The following is a 22,299-nucleotide window of genomic DNA, read 5'->3' as shown; positions in this document are numbered from 1 at the left end:
ATCCATAGGATGGATGGAGTCGTTACATCCTATATACACCCCGTGCCAATGCAAGGTGACAGACCAGCATTTCACAGCACAACCACAGCCCACACCACCACCTCTGCTGCTGCGGCTGCTCAAAGGGAGGAAAACGGGCAGCGAAGTCACCCCACGTCCCCCCCGAAAAATAATGCGAGTCTGGGGTGAGCAGAGCCACCGGCTCACGGTTGATGCTTCAGCTTCCCCCAGCAGGCAGCTGCCTTTTTGTGACATAGCTGTGTCTCACCGCCGTGAACCCCTTTCTCCCTCCCCGCCAGGCACGCAGCCATTGCAGGTGAAGGAAATGGATGCTGAAAGTTTCTTAACTGGCACTTAAAAAAAGGTCACATCAAAACTGAAAGATCAATTTGTTCCTCGGCATCGCCATCAGTTATGCATGAAGGCGCAGACTGCCGGTACTCAGTACTCATAATCTGGGACATCTCCTCACACTGGAACAGGCAATTTAAACAGGAAAATGAACTTTTATTGAATTTTTTTTTTTTTTTTTTTAAGTCTAACACTGTGGGAAGAGAGGCATCTCTGCAAAGCCCCTTTGCTCTGCCCACAGCCCAGCTCCAATACCCCAAAGGCAGCGTGGTGGTACGCGCAGGTTAAATCTGTCAGCATCCCCAAATGAATTTCTGTCTGCTTCCCAGACGAGCGTTAGCAGTGTGATTAGCCCGGGAGCTGCGGGAGCCCAGTCGCTCCAAGCTCGCAGCCAGCAAAGGCAGGAATTGCAGGGGGAGGCTGAGTACACAGGGCTGTGCCGGGATCTCTGGGCTGTTTGTATTTAAAAGGCAGCTGTACAAATTAAACTCCCCCCCAGGGAGAAGCATTTCGCACAGCGACTCAGAAATCTCTATCAATTAAGAGATTTTGTTTTTTGATGTTACCAGCATCACGTTTTCTCTGCAGACAAGCCCGAAGCACCAACCTCCCTCTTCTCATCCACCGTCACACCCCTACCTGGAGGACAATCCAGTGACGCAGGGGCTGAGGCAGGGACAGATTTACTGACCTGGCCGTGACGGTCCCGGCCCCATGCAGGAGGGAAGGCGGCCGTTGCGCATCCTCTGTGCATCCTGCGTGGCCGCATCCAGTCCCATAAGCGTTTCTTGGAGGCAACACCACGGACTAGTGTCTAACTGCAGCCATCTTCCCACCTGGATGGCCCTGGGAACAGCCTTCCAAGGGACAGAAACCTCCCGTGGATGTTTCCGATGGCTTACTGCTGTGCATCAAGGGAGACGGAGAATTCAACCAGTTAGAAATATAAAGGCTTCTACACATTAAAAGGACCACGGTAAAAATAAAGTCACCCAGCACAGACACTCCAAAAAATGGTAGAACTTTTATTTTCCTCAGTAGAGATATTCTTTACAGCATTAAGGTTTTCTTAAAAAACTATATACATACATATATAGTATTGTGCATTTCAGTACATGCTCCTAGAGTCTCTAGAAAAGGAGAAAGATCAATGTACAGAGAAATCCTCACGGTCCATTCCTACAGCCCAAGCTCTTTTCTAGGAAGATCACCACTCCTTGGGGTCGGGACAAGGCGCTTACTACAACCACTTCTGCACAGTTTTGGCATCGCTTACGCGATAGGTTCATGTCTCTACCGTGTGCCTCTTTAGCACAGACAGACTCTGAATAATTCCTTCAGTTGTGAGAGACTGATGCTACACATAAGATCAAGTAAGTCACGGGCACAGTAGTTTCAAGATGTAAAATTGCTTTAAACACAATTTTGCAGGATAAACAGAGCACACTTTTTATTAAGAGACATGATGAGTCAGCTTCACAAGTCCTCAATACCTTATCACAGTAACACTTAGGGGGAAAAAAAAAAAATTAAATCTAAGTTAGAGTCACTCAGCTGTTTCCTAATAAATTCTTACAGCTGACAAAGAGGTTTTTCTTTTTTTTTTTTCTGCAAGCAGTTTTAAAAGAGTTATAAAGAGCTATCTGGGGAATGAATTAGTGTTTCAAAACCAAGTTACAAATCTATAAAACAGATTAGTATACTTCACATAAGGCCACAAACACTGCAAACGGTCAGTGCGACTATTTAGGATCATTAAAGTTAATCTTTTAATTAGCATAAGCTTTATACCTCCATTACTTATTTTCAATTCCAGGAGCAGATGAAGACAGCTTCCCAAGCCTCACCAGAGATGCGGCTGTCGGGGGTGGGGGAAAAGGATCGGAGTCCTGCTGGAAGGGGCACCTCTTGCTAATTGAACATCCAGGTATTGGTGTTGCCTAATCCAATTCCATTTGAGTCTATTGAGTGAGCAACAACCAAATGGTTCTGAGACAGTAAAAAGGCATGCACAGCCAAATCCACTTAGCAGAGCTAAGAACACAGATCTATTGCGCTACTGGGTTCACCCAACCTGCAACTTTCAACACGCTTTAGCAAAACAAATTGTTACTCCCTGGTGGTTTTGCTTTTAAAGCCAACAGTGCAACGGAGCCTTAGTATTTTGAGTCGCATCAGAAATGGTGCACGCGAGTAGTCAGTTTTGAAACAGATCTGCAGCATTGCAGGGTTGGGTTTTTTTGGGGGGTAAATAGCTTCTGAAGAGAAGTTACAGGCACTGCTTACCTTGACAATTCGGACCACTGCTTTCAGTTCAAGTTTTAAAGTGCAAAACTTCATAGAGTCTTTGGGTATAAAAGTGTCAATTCCCATACAAAGCTGGCGAAGAAACAGCCAGAACCCATAGGGGTGATTGACAACTGTGAGAATATCACAGACATTCGCAACAAAAGCAAGATCTCTGCTACCTCTTTGATTTTAACACTGTTAGCAGCTGCTGCAGATCTCCTCCCCTCCGCCTAGGCAGGTGATGTGTTGTTCAAGAAACAGTGGATTAGTAACAGTTGTGCTTGCAATTGCATTTGCATCTGCAGACCTTTGTCTAGAAAAGTATATACAGAGAGACTTTGGTGTTGCATAGTCTTTTTTCAGAGAGGAACAGGCACTGCTGAAGGTTCTTCCATGGTATATTGCCACATAATACTGTAGATGCTCTACACACCTTCCAATAATACATGTAAACTGTAACGGCTATGAATAAATATGTTCAAGAGCATCTCGTGGTTTAGATAAAAGCAAGGTATAAAAATCTGCATTAGATTTCTAAAGCTTTGGTCTAAGCTGTGCTGTAACATCATCTGACTTGGTGAAGAGCCCTCAGAAGAGTCCCTTGTGTACAGCACCCAGAACAGCATGATTCAGTCTGTAGACTTTTAGTGGTTTTTCTTTTGTCAGCTCTTAGATGCATCTGACCTCAAAACATGAACAGATCATCTTTCTCGCCTGTGTTGGAATCTACTTTGTTCCAGTCTGCAGGTGAGAGCGTTTCTGCACTCTGGATGTCTTGAGCCGTCAGTCCCGTTTCGAGGACGTGAGGGTTTGTTCTCGACTGAGCCAGTCTGAGGGGAGAAAAACAGAAAGTAAGAACGCAAATCCGTGCAGTTTATAGCCTGGATGCTTGATGCATCCGTAATGCTGAACCCTAGCTGCAGTTCCACATTTCAAAATCCTCCAATGGAATGAAATAATTCGGTAAGGGAAGAGCTGGCACATACCATTTGCAGCTCTCTCAAGTTTGTTGCAGCTTTGTTGCTGGTTTATCCTAACATCTCCCCTACAGGCATCCAGGGAATTTGCAGTCCGGACATCCCGTATATTAATGGCCTGGCAGAACAGTGCCCTTTTCCTCCCCCGAGCTATTGCTGGCGGGTGCATCGTTAGCTGGGATCTTAACGTAAAGGCTCTGCTGACCAAAGGAGCAGCCTCATTGCAATGACTCAGTTTTCATGGTGCTGTGTCTGGACACACACAGCAGCAGCAGCGTGTGCTGTAGCTCGCTGCCCGCAGCACTCCCCGGCCCAAGCATTTAACTCTTTGGGTTAAGACACAGCCGGACTCAGATGATGTTTAATAGCCCACGGGATCAGCTTTAAGAGGTCTTCATCTCAGCACACCCCAGATGTTTTGCAAAACCTAACAAGCCCCAGTTTATTGTTGTGTTATTAAATACCTCTGTGAAAACGTAACACTGCAGCATCAATTCTCCCAGGGCCAAAGGTTAACTCATATTTGGTGTTTCGTCCAGGGGAGGCATGGTGTCGAATAAGCCTCAGATTAAAGTAGCCACATGCACGTTTTTAAATAAAGAAGAAAAATGCCCAGCGATGATGTTGTGGCAGGAACGCTTTCAGAAGCATCCGCCTCGGTGGATGAGCAGTCCAAACACTGAGTCACCAGAAGGCTAAGGGTGATGTGACAGCTTGGCATCCAGCAATGCAAAACAAAAGACCGCAACCAACAACATCTGCTTAATTAAGTAGGGCAAGGAACAGAGGTGAGGAAAATAGATGACATTAACATGTAAATTCAAGCAGCCCCTTTATCAAACACGACTTGGGACAGGGCTGCCGTGGAAGTGGAAGCTGTAAATCATTCCCGAGAGCCAAACAAGACACGAAGGTCTGTTTTCTTGGGGCTGAGTGTGCACTTTTTGCACTGCTGCAAACCCCGGCGGAGGCGAGCGGCTCTCGGGGGGGTGACAGCGTTGGGCTCAGCCCTGCTACTGCCCGACTCCCTCTTCCAGCACCTCCCAGCCGGAGGAGGAGGTCTGGCACCTCGCTGCTGCCTGTAGCATCTGCACCCAAGGCAGTATTTTGCCCAAACTGGGCCCTCTGCAGCTCATGCTGCCCGAACGGCGGCCGGGTGGCTTCACGCACTATCTGGAGGATGGGACCCACATAAACTAAAGCATCCCCATCACCCCGCAGGGGCCTGCCTGCACGAGGACAGACAGGAAAACTCACTTGAAAGAAAATGGATTTGTTTAACATTGCTGGATTGCTCGGCATGCATGTGCAGGAAAGCTCTTAATTCAGATTGGAAAGCGAACTAAGCCCCATGAAGCTACGGCCACAAACTCTAAATGTGCTCAGGTGCTTGAATTCAAAATTGGTGCATCAGAGTCATCCTGATGCAACCGCGCTGCAACAAGGACCGGTGGAGCAGGGAGGCTGCCCTCAGCAGTTGCTGTTGGTTTGGGGACAGATGGGAACGAAGTCCCAGAGTTAGTTCAAACCTCACGGAGGGGCGAGGAAGGGTAAAGTCCCCCGTGCCAGAAGCTGGGACCAGCATCGCTGCAGCTAGCGCAGAGGCTGGAAACAGGCAGCCTCAAACCACCCCGGCAAGCGGGAGCAGACACGCCAACTGCTTGGGGAATTAAATTCCCTATCACATACAGCCTCTCTCCATCCTTAAAAGGTTGTCAAAATATTTGGCTTATCAGCCAGCCTCAAAGCCTATCTTTCAATTAACGGCTGAGGCACTGATGGGGCAGCTGCCTAGGTCAGATCACGGTGGCTGATTAGATTAGAAGCATTATTAAAAGCCAGTCACTAGTCAAGTCTCCTGGGCTGGTCCCTGGTGGCATGAACTTGTAAAGGGAGTTATTAGAATTACCTTGAAAATGCCTCGTCGAGACCATCATCCATTTCCTTTGTTAAAGAGATAAAAAGAGAGAGCAGTAGTTGCTAAGAGAATGTACAAAAGTGTATTTAGAGATCCGGCTCTGCACTTGAGCACGGCAGACAAAAAAATATATATGTATTGACTTCCAAGCCCCTAAAGCAACATTCCTCTCGGCAACCTGCCTCCTCGGGCAGGTTTTATCTCACTCTCTGCACAAGCCCCAGGGCAAGAGGCGTAACTCTGGGTGGTCCGGGCTTCCTCAGAGCAGATCCCAGGGCTCGGGTCTGGGATGCTGCGCTCCCCTCGCAGCCCAGGGATGGGGCAGGGTCTTGGCCCTTTCCCACCATGTCCAAACCAGGCTAATTCTGCTCTGCTGCCTGCACGGGCTGGATCTGGCCCATCAGCTGGACCACATCCCCCTCTGGGGTTAACCACAGCCCTCGGCTGTTCCAGCTCTCAGCATGCAACTGGCATGTGCAGCAGGCTTCTGCTTACGAGGGGGGACCCGGACAGAGCTCGGCAAGATGCTCCAGGCATCCCTCGGGGCTCTTCTGAATCAGGAAAGCAACTCTGCACCAGCACAGGGGGGAGCTGCGCTGCTTGAAAGCGGTTCTGGGATCCTTGATCTCTGATCTGCTCTTAAGGTTTCCCAGGGAAAGGATTTTAGCTGCTTGAGGGAGAAAGGTTTCCCATGCAGGAAGATGGGCCCTGCGTGAGGGCGTCGTGTGATGCACTTACAGACTTAATGTAATATGTAAAGTATGAAAACTCGGCAAGAAGGGAGGGATTGGAGACCGCTGATAAGCCTCCAAGATTTGATATGACTTAGAGTTGATCTTCAGGTTTAACCTGAAAAGCCTCAAGCTCAGACCCGGCAGACTCAAGAAACAGGCTCCAGGCAAAGGCCTTTATCAGTCCATTCTCCAAAATTCAGCAGATGGCGTGTTTCCAGAGAGGGCACGTGGCAGGGATGAGGTCCCAGATCAAGTGGGGCTTCAAAGACCAGCCCCAGCCTGGTTGATGATGGAGCCACTTGGGCATGGAGGAGGCTCCCTGACAGATGCACACCCAGGCACACGGGCTGGGTCGTTATTTTTGTATTAGCGGTCCATAAAACAATTAAGCCAGATGACTGAGGACATTTTAGAGAAGCTATCCATGCTCATACAAGCCAGATACAGCCGCAAACAAGAACAAGGGAAAAATAAGAGTAATAATGAACATAAATATAACCTGATTTTAGTGAACAGTAAACAAAAGCCATGGACATAATGATTTTTTCCCCTGAACAGAGCAGTTAGGTGGTCTCTCAATTAAGTGACAAACCACTGAGAAATGCTGCTCAAGAATAAGTAATATTCAATTATCTGACAGTGGCATTTCTCAGAGTGCCTCACAATCTCATTCATTTATTTACAGAATCTAAAAAAGGCAGTAGGTACTCAAACACTAATCGATCATTTCGAGTAGGACACTGAAACCCAGCTTGCTCAGGCATCTCTGAAACCCTGCCTGAACAGCTCAGCTGCCCCAGAGCTCCCAGGGAGGGTTTATCCCAGAAAAAGCCCCACGATGGGACCTGAAGCGCACAAAACGGAGGTGGCATTGCATCCCTCCGGTTCGGCAGATGCCACGGTGCGCCGGGCACACACTTACCCACACCACGTTGTTATTTACAGAGGAGCTGGGCCCAAACATGCTGTTATCTAAGTGCGGGGAGTTTGCGCTGCTGGTCAGGGGTGATTTGGCAGGATCTTCTAAATCCAGCAAGTTCCCCGTGGCTGCTGCTGTGAACAGAGCGGAGAGGGAATGAGGCAGGGGAGGGGAAAACAGAGATGATATGAGACGAAGCTTTTTTGCAGTAATCGCTTCCCCTGAAGAGGGGAATCCAAGGGTTGCATCAAATTCCTTCAGGATGGCCCCAAATTTTAGCGTGGAGGAGCTGCATTCACCCCAGTGGGGGCTGTGGTTTCAGCCTGAGTAATTCGTGATGCTCAGATCAGGCATCCGAGACCCTCTCGACAGGGACGCAGGGGAGGATCGGCCGGCTCATCCCTCCAGCAGCCATCAGGGGAGGCTCCTGGGTACCCACTTACATTCAGGATGAGTCAGGATCAGCCCCAGGCAAAGCTGACACATCCCACTCAGGACATCCCAACCCCAGAGCTTCACAGCCCAGACTAGGAACAGACCCTGGGCAACATCCTCAGCTCAGCCCACGGCACCGATTCACCATCTTACAAAGATGCATCACTACTTTATAGGACCAAGGGCAAATCCTGCATTGCGTGAAGAACAGTTTGTAGCTTGGGGGCTGCCGGTACACCGCAGGCTGGGTTGGTTCAGAGAAGCCTCAAATCCTCCCCATCATCCACCCTGCACTAAGGGGGGATGCAGAAGCACCCCAGCTGCGGAGCATCCCTCAGGCAGACACCAGAGCCCATTTCTACACCTGTGGCAGTCCCGGGCCTCACTTATCCCAATGTGCCACCATTTGTGACAGATTCCTCCAGTCCTGGGCCTTCACATGAAGAAATGAGACATGCCAGCCTGGAAGGAAGCCCAGTTTAATGCTATTTTCCTCTGTGCCAAATCCTCTTATCTCCACAGCCAGCATGGAAGAGAGATTAGCCTTTTGTCCCACTTCTCCCTGGCTATGTGTTTTGCATTTCAGAGGCAACAGAGGACCCACAGCCAGGCACTGAGGGGGTATGAAGGGGTTTACTATTTAATTGTTTTATTTTCATGCACCTCTCCTTCCTTAGGGGAGCTGGAGGCGGAGTGGTACCTGGATGTCCATCTCCTTCAGCCAATGCGACGGCAAGTGTTTCAGGTCCGAGACAAACCCGAAATCAAACTTGGGACGTGGGGGTCCACACTAAGCTCATAAGGACATTATGGCCAATTTGCCTGGGGCAGAAGTAAACAGATTTGGGGTGGCAGCAGCTGCGTATGAGGGGCTGTATGAGATATTTAAGGGGGAGATGGAAGGACTCGGCAGGCAGCCATGGCGTCCCAAGCGCTCTGCCAAGGGCAACATCTCCGCTACGACAAAAATATTTGCTCCTTGCTGGTCTTCAAAGCCTTCCCAGGAGCCTGCCCCGTTCAGGGAAAACCCTGCAGACCTCACGTTCCCCATCCCCGAGCCCGAAGCAAAGCTCTGTTGTTGGTGACTTACGTGCGTCAGGGTGGGCAGGGGCTTCCGAGCTGGGGCTGCTCGTCCCTTCTCCTTCCAAGAGGGACCTTTCCCGCTTCTCCTTCTCTGCAAAAGAAGGAGACCCTGTCACTGCCCGCAGAACGCTCCCCCACAAGCTTTTAGGGAGGAAGGACGGGGCGGGACAGCTAGGACAGGCCACCAGGTCTCCTCTGCTCACAGCAGCCCAGGCTCTGGGTGCGTTTTATAATCTCGTGGAAGGTGAAAGCAAAAATCCCAACAGCGGCAGGGCTCTGAGGTACCACAGAGAAGCACCAGGTCCTTCACACCCCGCCTGCAAGAAAGGAGCGCAGCCAAAATTTGGGTGGATTGACAAGGCTGTCGAGAAAAACTTGGAAGATGCCTTAAATCACACCAGAGGTTGCACCAACCTTAACAGCACCCTAGAAATTTGGAGGACAAGGGGAAAAGGCACTTGAAAGCTGGAAAAACCCCAAAGTCATCCCTTCAGCTTTCACTTGAAGAGTAGGAAGAGGGGAGAAAAAAAAAACAACTTACCTTCCTTAGCTGCTTGCCAGAACTCAAATGCGATTTTGAAGGCCTGGGCTACGGTGAGGGTGACTGCTTGTGCCTGGAAAGACAGCGGTGAGGCAGCATGTTAATTGACGGGTCCTCACGTAGATTTAAATAATTTGGAGCTTTTGCTTTGCAGATTCACATTAACCTGGACCCAACCAGTCCTCCGCTCTGCGCACTCCCCGCCTGGCTGGGGAGGGGTGATCAAATATTGATGGAAGCAGAGACTTGCTCCATGTAGGACACGCAGCTCATTGTAGACAAGTCTTTAGGTGTAATGGGATGACAGAGGAGGCAGGGACATGGTTGTCACAGCCATCGTGCTGACGGGTGTGGAGAGAAGAGCTGCTCCTGACCGCGGGGCACACGCGCAACTCTTCCTGCACCCCACGCTTAAGCGTGATCTAAACAAGGTGCAAGCGCTGCATGGCCCCGGGCTCGTCCTTGCAGCTCCCTGAGGGATGTGGCTCCCTGCTCCAGGGCTGAGCTGGGCTGCACCCGCCGCAGAGCATCACCCACCAGAACGACCATCATCTCGAAGGGAATCAGCGCCCGGGCCGAGCCCTGGACCACGCCGCCGTCAGCCGCACCAGTGCTGGAGAGGGATGCGCAGAGCTGCAGCCCATCCCTCCCCGGCACCGCGCACGACCGCATGCACGAGGATGCTCCAAAAAGAGGCAGCAGGGTAAAACACCACGGATATGCAGCGCTCTCCAACGGGCAGGACAAGAGAGATCCCAGGGTCTTCCCCCGGCTCCCCCGAGCTAAGCTGGGGTCTCGCTGGCTTAGACCACCAGCCAGAGCCACAGCAGGAGCAGGGACACCTTCCCCTTCAGTCCCTCCGTTCCTCCCCAAGCTGAGAGCTTGAGCAACATTAAAAAACCCCACCACCTTAAATAGCGTGAGTTGCTGGAGATGTATAAATAGTGACATAAATGCCAGTTTCATTAGGAGGAGGCAGAACTCATGAGCAGTTTAAGTGCAAGGAGATAACGAGTAACACTCTGCAAGGCTGGCGCCTCGCAGGAGCCTTGAGGCATGAGTTTGTTTTACAAAGCTGCAAACTAAACAAACCCGGATCCGGGTCCATAACCCGCAGCCCCTGGTAGCTCGGAGGATGGAGACGTGGGGGGTAGCGCAAACGGAGCACAGGCGTCCCCCAAAAGCCAGGCAGTCCCGCACAGGAGGGGCGAGGAGACCCAGCAAACCTATTGGTGCCAATTAAGCCTCGCAAAGCAGGAGAGCTCATTTGAATGTCGGAGCTATTTACATCTTTGATGGAAGTGCAAATGCTTTATGGCAAAAACTTAAATATGGTAATTAAGTATGAAACTCCTCACAGCTGTTTACAATTTAAGCTGTCACATCTGAATCAAGTTTAATAGACCCAGCTACCGTTGAGAATTACCCATGAACTAAAAATATAGACTAATTCTATGCCCACGACTGGTAGCTGTGTGTACATTCAGGGACCCTGCCCTGGGGCAGGGACAGTCTCTGGTCTGGCAGCAGGGCATCACCTTAACCAGCATGATGTTCATGCGCTTTATAGACAAGGAAAAAAAAAAAGTATTTCTAGTTTTTGCCACAAAAGGCCTTGGAGAACATTATTTGGAGGGAGACGCACTGAGCTGATGTACCACGGAGATAATTCTTTTAGCACTGGAGAGACTTAAATTTTAATTTGCAGAGCGAGGCTTATCTGTGCCGTGCAAGGATGGGAGCGCACGTTGCAGAAAGGAGAGACAACTTGTAGCTTCTGTTATTCTCTCCTTGAAAAAAAAAAACAAACCCAAACGAGTCAGGAGAAGCGCAGAATATTAACAGAGCTGTGGTGGCCACGCTCTGGGCACAGGGATGCTAATAAGGACCCAGGAATCACCACGCTGGGATGCACCTGCAGATTCAGGAGATCCCGTTCTCCACTCGAGCCCCGCAACAGACACGAGGGAAAGGATTTCTGGGGGCAGAGGGATCTGACCTGCCCTTCCTCTCCCCTAAAGCGCCTTCCTGCCGTGGGGAAGGGGCTCAGCCTCAGCTCTGGCTCCACTGAAGAGACCCCCAGGGCTCTCCTGGCCCCACCTGCAGCCAGTGCCCAGCGACCCACTTCTCTCCCTCGCCAGCTCATCAGTGCTGGGTCCCTGCCCATCCTGATACACTGAATCGGCAGGAAAAAATCCCACGAGCGGGTTCAAAGAAAGAGCCAGAGATCGTTTTCTATACACAGGTCTCCGCTCTGAGCCCCGCTGGCACGCAGTGGGGTCTCCTGCGCTGCTCCGGCTGGGAAGACATGGCCCTGTCTGCAAAGACGCTGCTCAAAACTGGACGAGGAGCTTCAACAGCAAGAAATGGAAGGAAGCCAGGGCGGCAAGCCCAGAACCACTGGCTAAATGCCTCCCATCAATGAGGCCACCCCCAGGAACCTTGCTGCCAGCCTCCCCGGAGACCTCCCCGCCTGCCAAAGCCTCTCTCCGCACGCCGGGCTCAGACGGGCTCCGGCAGCCCGGGGCAGCGGATGCTGAGCAGGGAAGAGTCCCAGCAGCTGGGACCGCAGCACGACAGGGGGGTTTCAGGTGCCGGTGCAGGGCCAGGTCCTTTCACCCCCGCCCCAGATCTTGGGGTAGAAAGGCTTTTTCCTGCCAAGACAATGGGCTGAATCCAGCCCGGAATTACGCCCGCTCGAGAGAGCGATGGAGAGCAATGGCCAGGCGCTGGGCAGCATCGCCAGGATTAACTGCCTGTGGGCAGGCAGTGATGGCAGCGGGAGGGTGGGTGCTCTCCCGCAGCCGTTCACTGGGGCAGGGTCCCCCCTCGCTCTAACTAGGGGCAGAGCTGTTATCTCACCGGCGCGGCCCCTCTCTGCTTCCTCCTCCTACAGCCACATCCCCATTTCTTCCTCTGGACTGACCATTTTCCGTTTGGTACAGAGGAAGGCATGGCACTCCAGGTTCTCATTGAGCTGGTTCTGGGCAATGTAGGCAAACACTTTATCGTGGATCTTGTCTGCCGTGCAGTAGGATATCCTGAAAGACAGAATGAAATGTCTTGTCCGGGGCACTGCGTGCAAGGGAGATCAACCAACCCCTCCTCTGACCTGCCAGCAAGCGCCTACCCCAGGGCTTCCAGCTCCGGAGCCAAGCAGGGAAGGCAGAGGGAGCACAGGAGCGTTACCAGGCTTCAGTGCAACTCGTCCCAAAGCAGAGGAGTCGATGCCGCTGGTTCGAGCGTAAGAGAAGCCAAGAGCAACTCCCACAGCCACGGTGTGAACCATGTGCATCACACACAGAGGCAGGAGGGAAGAGAAAATGTTTCACCTTGTGGGAAAGGACAGGCTAGAGAAGGTAAAGACTCTGCAGTGTGCCAGCCTGGGACTACGCCTGACAAACGCTCTGCCTTCAGAAGAGAGACTCGGAAGATTTTCCTTGGAGAATAAGCTTGCAAGGAGAGAGAAGGACCTGTTCTCAGCCTATGATTTAATCTTGAGGCTCAAACCAGGGAAAGAAATTGATGCACGGGTACCCAAGAAAAGCTGTTGGAAAGGCTGAAATTCAGGCTCCGAGATCCGCAGTAGCAGATGCACAGTGTGCTCCGAGACCCCTGAGCACACGGGACATGGGGAAGGAGGCTCAGCCTCCTCCGTGGAGCATCCCCAGGATGGCCGTGTCTCTCCCAGCCCCCGAGCAGGGCAGGGTTGACTCCAAAATGCCAAACAAGGCTCTGGAAGAGCAACAGGCTGACCTGTTTGGGGAGACCAGGCTCTGACCGAGGAGGGCTCAGCTCCCTCCTGCAGGGCAGCGGGTCCCTCAGCATCAGCCAGCACCATCTCCCACGGGTCCATCCATGCCAGGAGCTGCAGGACTGAGCGTCTCGTCTGGAGCCAGCGAGCACAGGCCGGAGCAGCCCCGGAGGTTTAGTGCAAGGCGGCAGGCACTAGCAAGCAAGCAAAGCCTCTTCCCTGGGCACGCGACAGATCAAACAGGTGTTAAGGAAAGAGAAAACCCGAGGAAAAAGTGGGACACTTCGGTGAAAGTTTTCCCATGGCCCCACATTGCCCCTTCAGCTCCCACTCTCGCTGCCTCCAAGAATTTGCAGAGAGGGGACTGGAAGGTCTCAGTTGCCAGCAGATGCTGGGACTTAAAAAAAGCCACATTCAAAATGTATTTATACTGCATTAGTTTCCTGTTGCGTGTGAGGATGCCTCTGCTCAATGGCCTACATTTTGTTTTCCAGAGCTGAGCCACGCTCTGGATTAAACAGGCACTTGGAAGTTCATTCCTTTCTCCCATTTTTCCCAAAACAGCATGGCCACTCTTTCGACAATTGTGACGAAGCCGCGGAAGGTCATCTGCGCAGGCACGCAGCCCTTCCAACAATCCCCAGCACTCAGCTCGATATTTGATGGCCATTAATTTCCAGGGAATGGATAACTCACACCCGCCTCTGAATTGAGCCAGTTTTACAACCGAGGCCTCTGGCAGCAGCACGTCTGGTGACAGTGGCTGCATTTTGGCTGCGGCCACCCCATCCTGCCCCAGCACATGATCTGGGGCAAGAGCTCAGAGCCAGGATCATCCTGGTGAATAGAAAAGCCGAAGAGAAGACAGCAGAGGTGTTACAGGAAAGCTCTGGGACCACCACCGGTGGAGCACGCTCGCAGAGTAGGGAGATGACCCCCCCCCCAGAGCACACAGACCCCAGCTTTTGCTGTGACGCCCGCTCCCACAGCACCAGCATCTCTGGGGAGCAGCGTCAGTCCCCACATCAACAGCATATTTAGGGTGGGCTGACTTCAGTCAACTGAATTGACCAGGAGGAACAGCTTTATCGACGGCTCTTAAAGCATTGGGGAGAATTTAAGGCGGCATCTAGAAACCCCGGCCCCACGGCTCTGACTGCTTTTACACCAGCGCAACGATCCCGATTTTGGCACGGCCGCTTCGCCCAGCTCTGCTCTTTAGCAGCAGCTTTATCTCCTGGGGAGGGCTGGGGCCCAGCACCGGTGGCTGTACGCAACTGCTTAGTTTGAACTGGAGAAAAGCAAGCAGGTTAGTAGTCTGGTTAGAGAGAGTGCCCCCATCCCACATCTAGCAAAGGGGGACAGCGCAGCGGGTGAAGGACAGAAGCAGAGCATGGGGGATGTAGAGGGAGAAGAGATGAAGGAGATAGAAAGGGCCAGATCTGAGCCGAGCTCTGTTCCACCAGGCTTGCGCCTGCCCCCAGCCTCTTCGGAAGAAATACTTGCCAAAGTCAGAGGAGTGGATAGGGGATAATCCATCCTCACCCTCCCCACACTGGTAATGGGTCTCAACAGCTGTCCCAGCCCTACGCTTTGTCAGAGCTATTTAAACACATCAAAGGTGCAGAGCAGCCAGCAAGGGGAGGGCAGCCCCAGCTCTGTTGCTCACATCCTCACCCGCTCAGAGATGCTCCGACCATCCTCCATGTTAGACTCTTGCCATCACCCTAGATGCTTTGGCATTCCTATTGCCAAAAAAAGGCAGTAAAGCCACGCATGGCCACGGAGCGCTTGGCTGCGCATCTACGGTCCGCACACTCAACACCTCCAGGCTCGTCACGTCTTTCCTTACCACTAGCTGGACGCTTTTGCACCAGACGTAAATTTACCTTAAATTTAGCAGCCACCCTCCTTCCCCCACCTTTGCTTTCCGTCAAGATGTGATGGCCAGTGAGGCGTCAGCTCAGCCTGGGTGGAGACTGGAGCAGACGAGGAGCCTTGGGGCACACGCACACTGAGGTGCATACCATAACCCACCTGTATATGGAGATGTTCTCGATCAGCTCATTCGTTCCGCTGTCGTTTAACACGATCCCTCTGGGCGAGACTTTCAGAGTCACTTTCTGCAGTTTCTTTCCACTTGCTTTAGCCTTTGGAAGGAAAAGAGGAAGGGAAAAGTTACAGGTTTTTAACATTGACACATCCAAAGGTATGCGAGCAGAGCAGAGACTCTAGATACACACTACCTAATAGCACTCGTCACTACTAGACACTGAATTTGCTACCAGGTGTGATAAGGCACTTGTTAAAACTTTTCCTTTCCTGAAGCAGTGATTTTTGCTGGCATTAACAAGACAAGGACGCACACCGTCCATCCCACACTGCGCAGAGGTACTTCCAGCCCAGCACCTCCAGGAGAATTTCCCTGTGGCCACCCGCACGAAGCAGCAGCTGCTCTGGCCGAGCTGGGCGAGTGCTTGGTGAAACCCTCGGGAGTTTTGTCTTTAGGGCCAGCTCCGGAGCAGAGGGGGACACCAGCACAAACGAGGGAGCTGTGTTGGGAGCAGGATGGTCCCACAGGACGTGGGCTCCCAAGCAGCTGGCTTCAAGCTGTGCTGCCAAACCCTGCTCAAGTTGGAAAGCATCCCCCGCGCCAAGGTCAGCACGCCAGCTTAAAAAGTAACTAGATTTTTAAGTGCCACTTTCTCTTATTTACTAGCCTCGTGCTTTCAGCCTTCAGGTTACATTCAGCTCACTACCCATCTTCTTGCCTCCCCAAAAATATAAAAAAAATACACAGCTAGCTAGTTACAGGCTGCAGACCTGGATCCTCAGCCCTGCTCCCTGGAGACCTCACTTGAGCCATGTCCAGACCGGCTGGCGGTCAGTCCTGCCGCTCCAAAGCTGGCCTTAGTCCTGGGCCTTTTATTTAAAGGCTCCATTCTCGGTCGATCAGAGCAGACATGAAAGGCTCTGCCAGCAGCAGCTCCCGTTTCATGTGAGCGCTCCCCTTCCGTCCAGCTCAGCACATGCCAGGAAAGGATCCGTCATTACCCAGCGCAGTTCGCCACCCCATTGAGTTTTACGACGGTTTACTGTACAATTGGGTCCTTGCCTCATTCAGTTTTATAAGGGCTTAAAGAAGCGTTAATTTTACTTGGAGCATGGTGAGCAGGGGCTCCAGGGAGGCTTGGTGCTAGAGGATGGCTGAAAATCAGTACCTCTTGCATCAGAGGTTACCGCGGGACGGCAGCTGTATTGGCTGGGAATCGGAGCAAGCTGTCCTGCTCCCTTCTCCTCTTAACCCTCCAAACCCTGGGAAGCAAAACCCAGAACTGCATGTCAGCTCTTGGCCGTGCGCTGGCTGCACTCAAAACGCTGATCCCGCCTTGCAAGAGGAAACACAGCCCCAGGGAAGGCTGATTTCACAAGGTCAGAGGCTTCTTCTACACCCAGGGTCACCCAAGCTTATCAAAGGGGGCCAGAGCTCAGACACGTAACACCAGCTTTCCACAGCCTGCCCCATCTGTGGGCTGGGGCTGTCCCTGAGGGCTTCCCACTGCCGCTGTCTGCATTTCTACCTAAACCACCAGACGCCTGCTCACCCCTGCAAGAGCTGGACCTGCAATCCTGACACCCCCCAGCCTGCAGACGAAGAGCACTGCCTCCAGACCTGCGGCTTTTGAAACTCTCCCCAGTGACAGCCGTGTTCGAACAGCAGAAGACAGGGCTCTGCTCCAGCATGGACACTCACGGTGGCAACGATCCTTTTGACAGCGGCCGCGGAGAGCTCCTCTCCCTTGGGCTGCTCCACCAGCGTCATGCCCATGTATTTGAGGCTGAAAAGCATCCCCTCCAGCAGCGTCTCGCGGGTGTCAGTCCAGTTCTCTGGGAGCTCTAGAGAGACAACAAAGAGGCTCTTAGATTCCCAAACGCACAAGGATACCCCTGTCAAGCCCTGAGGGAAGGTTGACGTACAAGCAGGGTGTTGGTTTAGCTACTGCCTGGAGTCCCATGCCTGAGCAGCTTGGAGCTCGCCGTGCTGCCACAGCTTCCACAAGGTGTTGGGGGAAGAAGAGGAGGCAGAGACCCAGCTGTTGGAAGAGGTGACGACACACCTCAGCCACGCAGAAACCACAAGGTGTTCACGTGGGGGACATCATTGTCAGCCTCTGTAGCTCTCCAAGGCAGCAAAAATAAAGCCCCAGAATTTCTTCCACGAGCAAATAGCAGCAACCCTTTAAGATCCATCGGCTCCTCAGTTTAATCGTGAGTGCCGAGGCCAGCACCACAACCAAGGGGGGACCCTGAACATCAGCCCCAGCCAGGCGCAGGGGAGGGCTTGGTGCCGCCCCACACACGGCAATAACCTTACCCTGAGCTAACCATCACCAACCCACAGAGGCTAAGAAGGGATTTGCCGCTAGCTAAGCCCACGCACAGCTGCGGGGATCCAGGTGATGTGCTGCGACTTGCTAAATTGGTCACCAACAGCTCTGAAGAGCCCACCACATGGGTGAAGCCTCAGGGAGGAGAGGTCTCTGCTCTCCCCTGGAAATCATCCAGGAGGCCGCCGGCCTCTTCCCTTACGTGCTGGGGGAGGTGGGAAGGAGGCTCCTAAATACAGAGATAAGTTTGGGACCAAACCGACAGTCAGGTGGGTATTTCTAAGCCTGAAATTGCACTGCAGGAGCTAACTTCCAGACACAGAGCTGGCAACCCGGGATCTGCAGCTCTTGTGTTTGAGGAGGATCTTGCTTTGAGCAGGAGGCAACAAACCCCAGCCTTCCTGAAGCGGCCCACAGACAAAACATGTCCCTGAAGGCTTCGCTGCCCTGTATTCAACCTCCTTTGGCCGCCTCCAAGCAACGGGCCCAAACTCTGCGGCTCCCTGAGAACCTGCAGCGCCAGGAAGGCAGGGTTGTGGGGGGGGACGACAGACGGACGTGCCCCTGGGGTAACCCCCGGTGACTCAACCTCCCGGTGAAGGCGAGATGGGAAATAAGCCAAAAACCCGGCACCATTCCCAGTGCCAGGTGTGGGTGCCAAGTGGTGAACCACCCCAACCAGCCTGGCACTGGCTAAAGGCGAAGTGACGGAAGCTGGCGGCGGGGAGCGGTCCCATGGGGAGACAAAGGTTTGCAGGAGGGCAGGAGCTCCGCACCCGACACTACAGGTCCCAAACCCGGAGAGGGAAAAGGAAAACCCAAGGACAGGCGGGATGCCGCATTTACCTCACATCCCAGCTAGAAACAAAGGGTGCCAGTGAAAAATCTGGATTTTTCAAAAGCCAAGGGTGCTGCCGGCGTCCTAGCACCCTCGGCAGCTGAAGCCAGGTGAGCATGCCGGGGTGGAGGGTGGTTTGCATGCGACGGACGGGCAGCTGCCTGCCCCGCGCTCCCTGCCTCGCTAGCCAGGCACTGCTCCCGTATCCCGTGCAGGGCAGCTCGGGGCCCCACCAAGGACGGGGACCCTCCGAGCACCCCACGCTGCCCGGGACGATGTCAGCTCCAGCGAGGCCCTGGCTACCCACAGCTCACGCTGCCCTGGGACGGAAACAGGAGTGGTTTAAGCGCAGCCACTGAAATGCTTTCAGAAAGGAAGGAGAACCTGAGGCAGCACAGACACCTCTCCACGCATCCTGTTCTGCACCGTTCGCTACCACTTCACCCATCTTCCCGTTAATTGCAAACGATCGCGCCCAGGCCCAGGGTGTGTCCGTCCCGTGGGGCGACGGCGATGCCCCCCCACCCAGTGAAGGGCACGGGGGGGGGGTGGTTTGCAAGGTGGGTCTGCAGCAGGCTCAGGGTGAGTCCAGGGGCTGCTGCGTCTCAAGGGACATCTCTGCCAGGCATATGCTGCAAGGCCACGTTGGGGCAGCACCCCACATCTGCCACACAGCCCCCCCCCGAGCCCCGAGGCCGCCCTCCAGCCAGCTGTCCCCTTCGTGTCCCATAGCTGTCAGCCCTTAATCCTAGCAAAAAGGTGTAATGATGCCGGGTCAATCTCATCAGATTAGTAAAATCAAGAAGTTTGATCTCGCCTGCGGGCGGTACAGGCAGGACAAGGCACCCTCCTGCTGCCCACTGTGATGCTGGGGGGTCCAGGGCTGGTCCCCCCCTTTCCCCGCCACAGTGGGAGGACACCTGGCAGTAGCCAAGTGGCCGCTTGCCCAGGGGCCAGTGATCGGGCGATGGAGCCAGTAGTGGGACGAGGCCCGAAACCACCCGCTGGGCTCCAGCCCTTGCCCCAGGCTGGGGGACAGGGACAGCCCCGCACCCACCCATCCTACCCCACTGCTGCACGGGGGAAGGGGTGCAGGGGGAAGGTGGGTGCAATGGGGGGGGGAGCAAAGCGAGGGACAAAAAAGAGGGGTGAAAAAAGGGGTGCAAGAGAGAGGAGCAAAGCAGAAAGGGGGTACGGGGGGCATGGAAAAAACCAGGGAGGGGGAGCGGAGGGGGTAAAGCGGGGTGAAAACGGGGTGCAGGAGGGAGGGGAAGCTCAAGGAAGAAGAAAAGTGGGTGCAGGGGGGTGAAAAGCGGGATAAAGCCGGGAAGAAGGACGGGGGGGGGTGCAGGACAAGGGGGGGGGTGGGTGCAGGACAAGGCGGGGGAGGGCTGCAGGGGGCTGGGGGGGGGGGGGAAAAGCAGGGGCGGCGGGTCTCACTCTTGTGTCGGCCGCCGGCCCAGGAGGGTTTGTGGCCGCTGGGGCTCCGCAGCAGAGCGCGACCCGCCGACTTGAGCGCGTCCATCCCCGCTCCGCTCCGCGCCGCTCCCGGCCCCGCCGCCAAACTTTCCTGCGGCGCCAGCGCTGACCGCGTCCGGGGGCGGGGCCCGCATGCAAATCAAGGCGCCGTGACGTCAGTGGGACACGCCACGCCCACCCCGCCGGGGGTCCCCGCGAAGCTTTTTTTTTTTTTTTTTTTTTTTTGCGGGGGGGGGGGGGGGGTGTCCCCGGAAAGCTGCAGGTTCCCCCCGCCCCGAGATGCGGGGAGCTGCTGCTCCCCATAGAGTTTCCCCACTGTGGGAACGTTTCCCCACTGTTCCCAAACGCCTGGGGGAGGAGGGGGGGGGGGCAGCAAACACCAGCTCCACGGGGGTCCCACCTTTCCCACGGGGGGGGCCTCCTTTCCCACGGTTTGGGGGGGGTCCCTACAGAGATTCAGGGCAGGAAACCCTTTCCCGGGGTTCCATGAGAGCATGACCCACGTCACCCCACTTCAGCATCCTCAGGCGACATCAAAAAAAGTTGCGTTTGCCCCCCAGGGGCATTTGATTGCCCCCACCTCAGGATGAGAAAATGCGATACAATATTTTAATATTGTGTTTGATAAAGGTTAGCCTGAGCATGTGCCGCCCCGCCGTGTCACCGCAGCCGCCAGCATGCTTTTAACTCAGCCTGAACATAATTGTATGGAAGATTAAGGCCCTCAAAGGCTTTCCGAAATTAAAGGGATAATAACGAGGAGGTTAAACCCCATATTTAGGATTTGTAGAATAATGCCTTACAAAGCCTATTATTCACAGAAACATTTGTGTAATTGAAAATCCATTTTTAGGTAAATTTTAACATTCCCCTCTCACGTTTGTAGCCGGGATCCAACACGCAGGAGTCACCAAGCCGAACTGCCGGGCAGCTGGATGGCAGCGACCGGTTCCCCTCCGCAGCAGGACACGAGCGGGTGGTGGAAGGGTTGAGCAGAACCTCTTCCAAAAAGCCCAGTCTAAAATAGGACGGTGCCACTGGTATGTCTCCACTTAGCGCCTGGTTTGAATCTAGCACGCAGGGGGTGAGCCGGGACGGTGACTGAAACTTGAAAGAAGAAACTTCCCCTGAAGGCTAACCACGTCAGAGCCGCTCTCTAAGGGCAGTGGCATGCAAATACCAAAAAACCTGAAAAATCGCTGCGTCAGGAACAAATTTGAGCATATACATAGATCCATCTCCGTGCAGCAACTCACTTAAGCATCTGCGCTTACTTTAAGCACATGCTGAGACCTAACTGAAGTCCAGGGTTTTAAGCGCAAGCTCAAATGTTTCACTAAATCATCGATGAAACTCAGCTCCCACCCAGCAGCCTGCATTTCACTGGAGGACTTCCCGCTTGCCAATATCTGATGAGTTAAGGCAGACACCTTTGCAATTAATTCATTGACAAACTAGCTTGAGAAAGCCACCTGGCAGGTATCGGACACATCCGTGATTTATTTTCCTATTTCTGTATTTTGCACCACCACTGGCTAAATATATCACACCATGCTCCGGTTCACTCAGGCAGCAGCTTCTGCACTTGCGTGCTGCTCTGCTGCTTCCTTCCCATCGTTTCCTCCGCGGCAATTTCACAGGGCAGCTACTGGCCACGATCCCGATACGGAAAGATCCGCAGCGTTCCTGCTGCTGCGATCCTCCCCTGCTACAGCCACTCCTGCACTGACCTTTGTAGCTCCTTTCAAGGCGCACGGGGTGTATTCCTCTTCCTCTGGTTGTTATTGCAAAGGGTGTGAGACCCACCTGCAGCGCTGCCTTCCCCGGCTGAGTTTTCCCACTGAATCCCAGCACTGGTGTCGATGTTTGCCCTTCGCTTTGCTCACTGTGCTGTCTCGGGTGGGTGTTATATCGTGAGAGTAGCAGAACGTATTTCTTCAAGTGTCACCACTCAAGTTGGAGAGTGAAGGATGGTGACAGCAGCCTGGGAGAGAGAGGAGTCACCTAATCAAGGTCTTGAACGTGGCTGTGCCATCCAAGCCAGCCTTCCTGAAAGTCACAATTTGAGTTTAAAATATCCCTGTAATGGTAAAAAACTACTAGTGTCATCTCCCCCCAGGACGGCAGAGTATCAGGCAGCTCAAAAATCACAGTTCCACACTCATCTACCTGCTGCCATGCTGGGCAACCCAAGGCTTTCCGCCCCACAAGAGAAGCCCATGGGCACACGGGTCCTGTGGGCCAGGCAAGCAAAAGCAAATCTATTTATTTATGTCTGAGTGCTGAGCGCAGCAGAGCAGCGATTTTTTGGAAACCTTGCTTTCTTGCTAGCTGTGAGCACCACGTGGCTGACCTCCCCAGCCCCACCACGCTCGGCTGATCACCGCCCATCCATCTCCCCATTAATTGACATCTCTCCTGATGAGCCACCGGCTCTTTCCACACGTACTCTCTCAAGGTTATTTTCAGCTCTGCAGCGTCACTGAAACAAGTTTGCGTCTCCAGTATTGCAGCAGCAGAGCTGCTCCTCTCCACTGTTTCTAACATTCACCATCATCTCTTCTATCCAGGAAATACAAATAAATCCTCACCA

The 22,299-nt window shown here is 53.4% G+C and overlaps 1 protein-coding gene across 4 annotated transcripts; it reads right to left on the bottom strand.

Moving 5' to 3' along the window:
• Positions 1 to 1,356: 1,356 nt before the first annotated feature.
• LDLRAP1 (low density lipoprotein receptor adaptor protein 1) lies at positions 1,357 to 21,794 on the bottom strand. Of its 4 annotated transcripts, none has more exons than XM_052810784.1 (9): positions 21,437 to 21,794; positions 16,756 to 16,898; positions 15,039 to 15,151; positions 12,174 to 12,288; positions 9,248 to 9,320; positions 8,714 to 8,797; positions 7,192 to 7,322; positions 5,527 to 5,561; positions 1,357 to 3,470 (listed from the first exon to the last, which is right to left on the bottom strand). In XM_052810784.1, exons 2-9 carry the CDS (start codon positions 16,849 to 16,851, stop codon positions 3,326 to 3,328), a joined length of 792 nt encoding a protein of 263 aa, XP_052666744.1. In that variant the 5' UTR covers positions 16,852 to 16,898; positions 21,437 to 21,794; the 3' UTR covers positions 1,357 to 3,325. The 4 variants fall into 4 exon arrangements, with proteins under 4 accessions (XP_052666744.1, XP_052666742.1, XP_052666743.1 ...); XM_052810782.1 differs by lacking the exon at positions 21,437 to 21,794 and adding an exon at positions 19,668 to 19,831; XM_052810783.1 differs by lacking the exon at positions 21,437 to 21,794 and adding an exon at positions 19,668 to 19,831 and having other exon boundaries at positions 7,192 to 7,319.
• Between the last annotated feature and the right edge of the window lie 505 nt (positions 21,795 to 22,299).

Source organism: Harpia harpyja, chromosome 16, assembly GCF_026419915.1.
Source record: "Harpia harpyja isolate bHarHar1 chromosome 16, bHarHar1 primary haplotype, whole genome shotgun sequence".
NCBI classification, from domain to species: domain Eukaryota; kingdom Metazoa; phylum Chordata; class Aves; order Accipitriformes; family Accipitridae; genus Harpia; species Harpia harpyja.
Note: the sequence above shows the minus strand (reverse complement) of the source record. Positions and strands in the feature narration are given on the sequence as shown.

Excerpts from the sequence above, each read along its gene's own strand:
- LDLRAP1 (XM_052810782.1), bottom strand. The coding sequence starts at position 19,752 with ATGGACGCGCTCAAGTCGGCGGGTCGCGCTCTGCTGCGGAGCCCCAGC. Across the intron at positions 9,321-12,173 it reads TCTGTACCAAACGGAAAATG|GCACAAGCAGTCACCCTCAC; the intron begins GTCAGTCCAGAG and ends CTGTCTTTCCAG. Across the intron at positions 5,562-7,191 it reads TAAATAACAACGTGGTGTGG|GAAATGGATGATGGTCTCGA; the intron begins GTAAGTGTGTGC and ends TCTTTAACAAAG.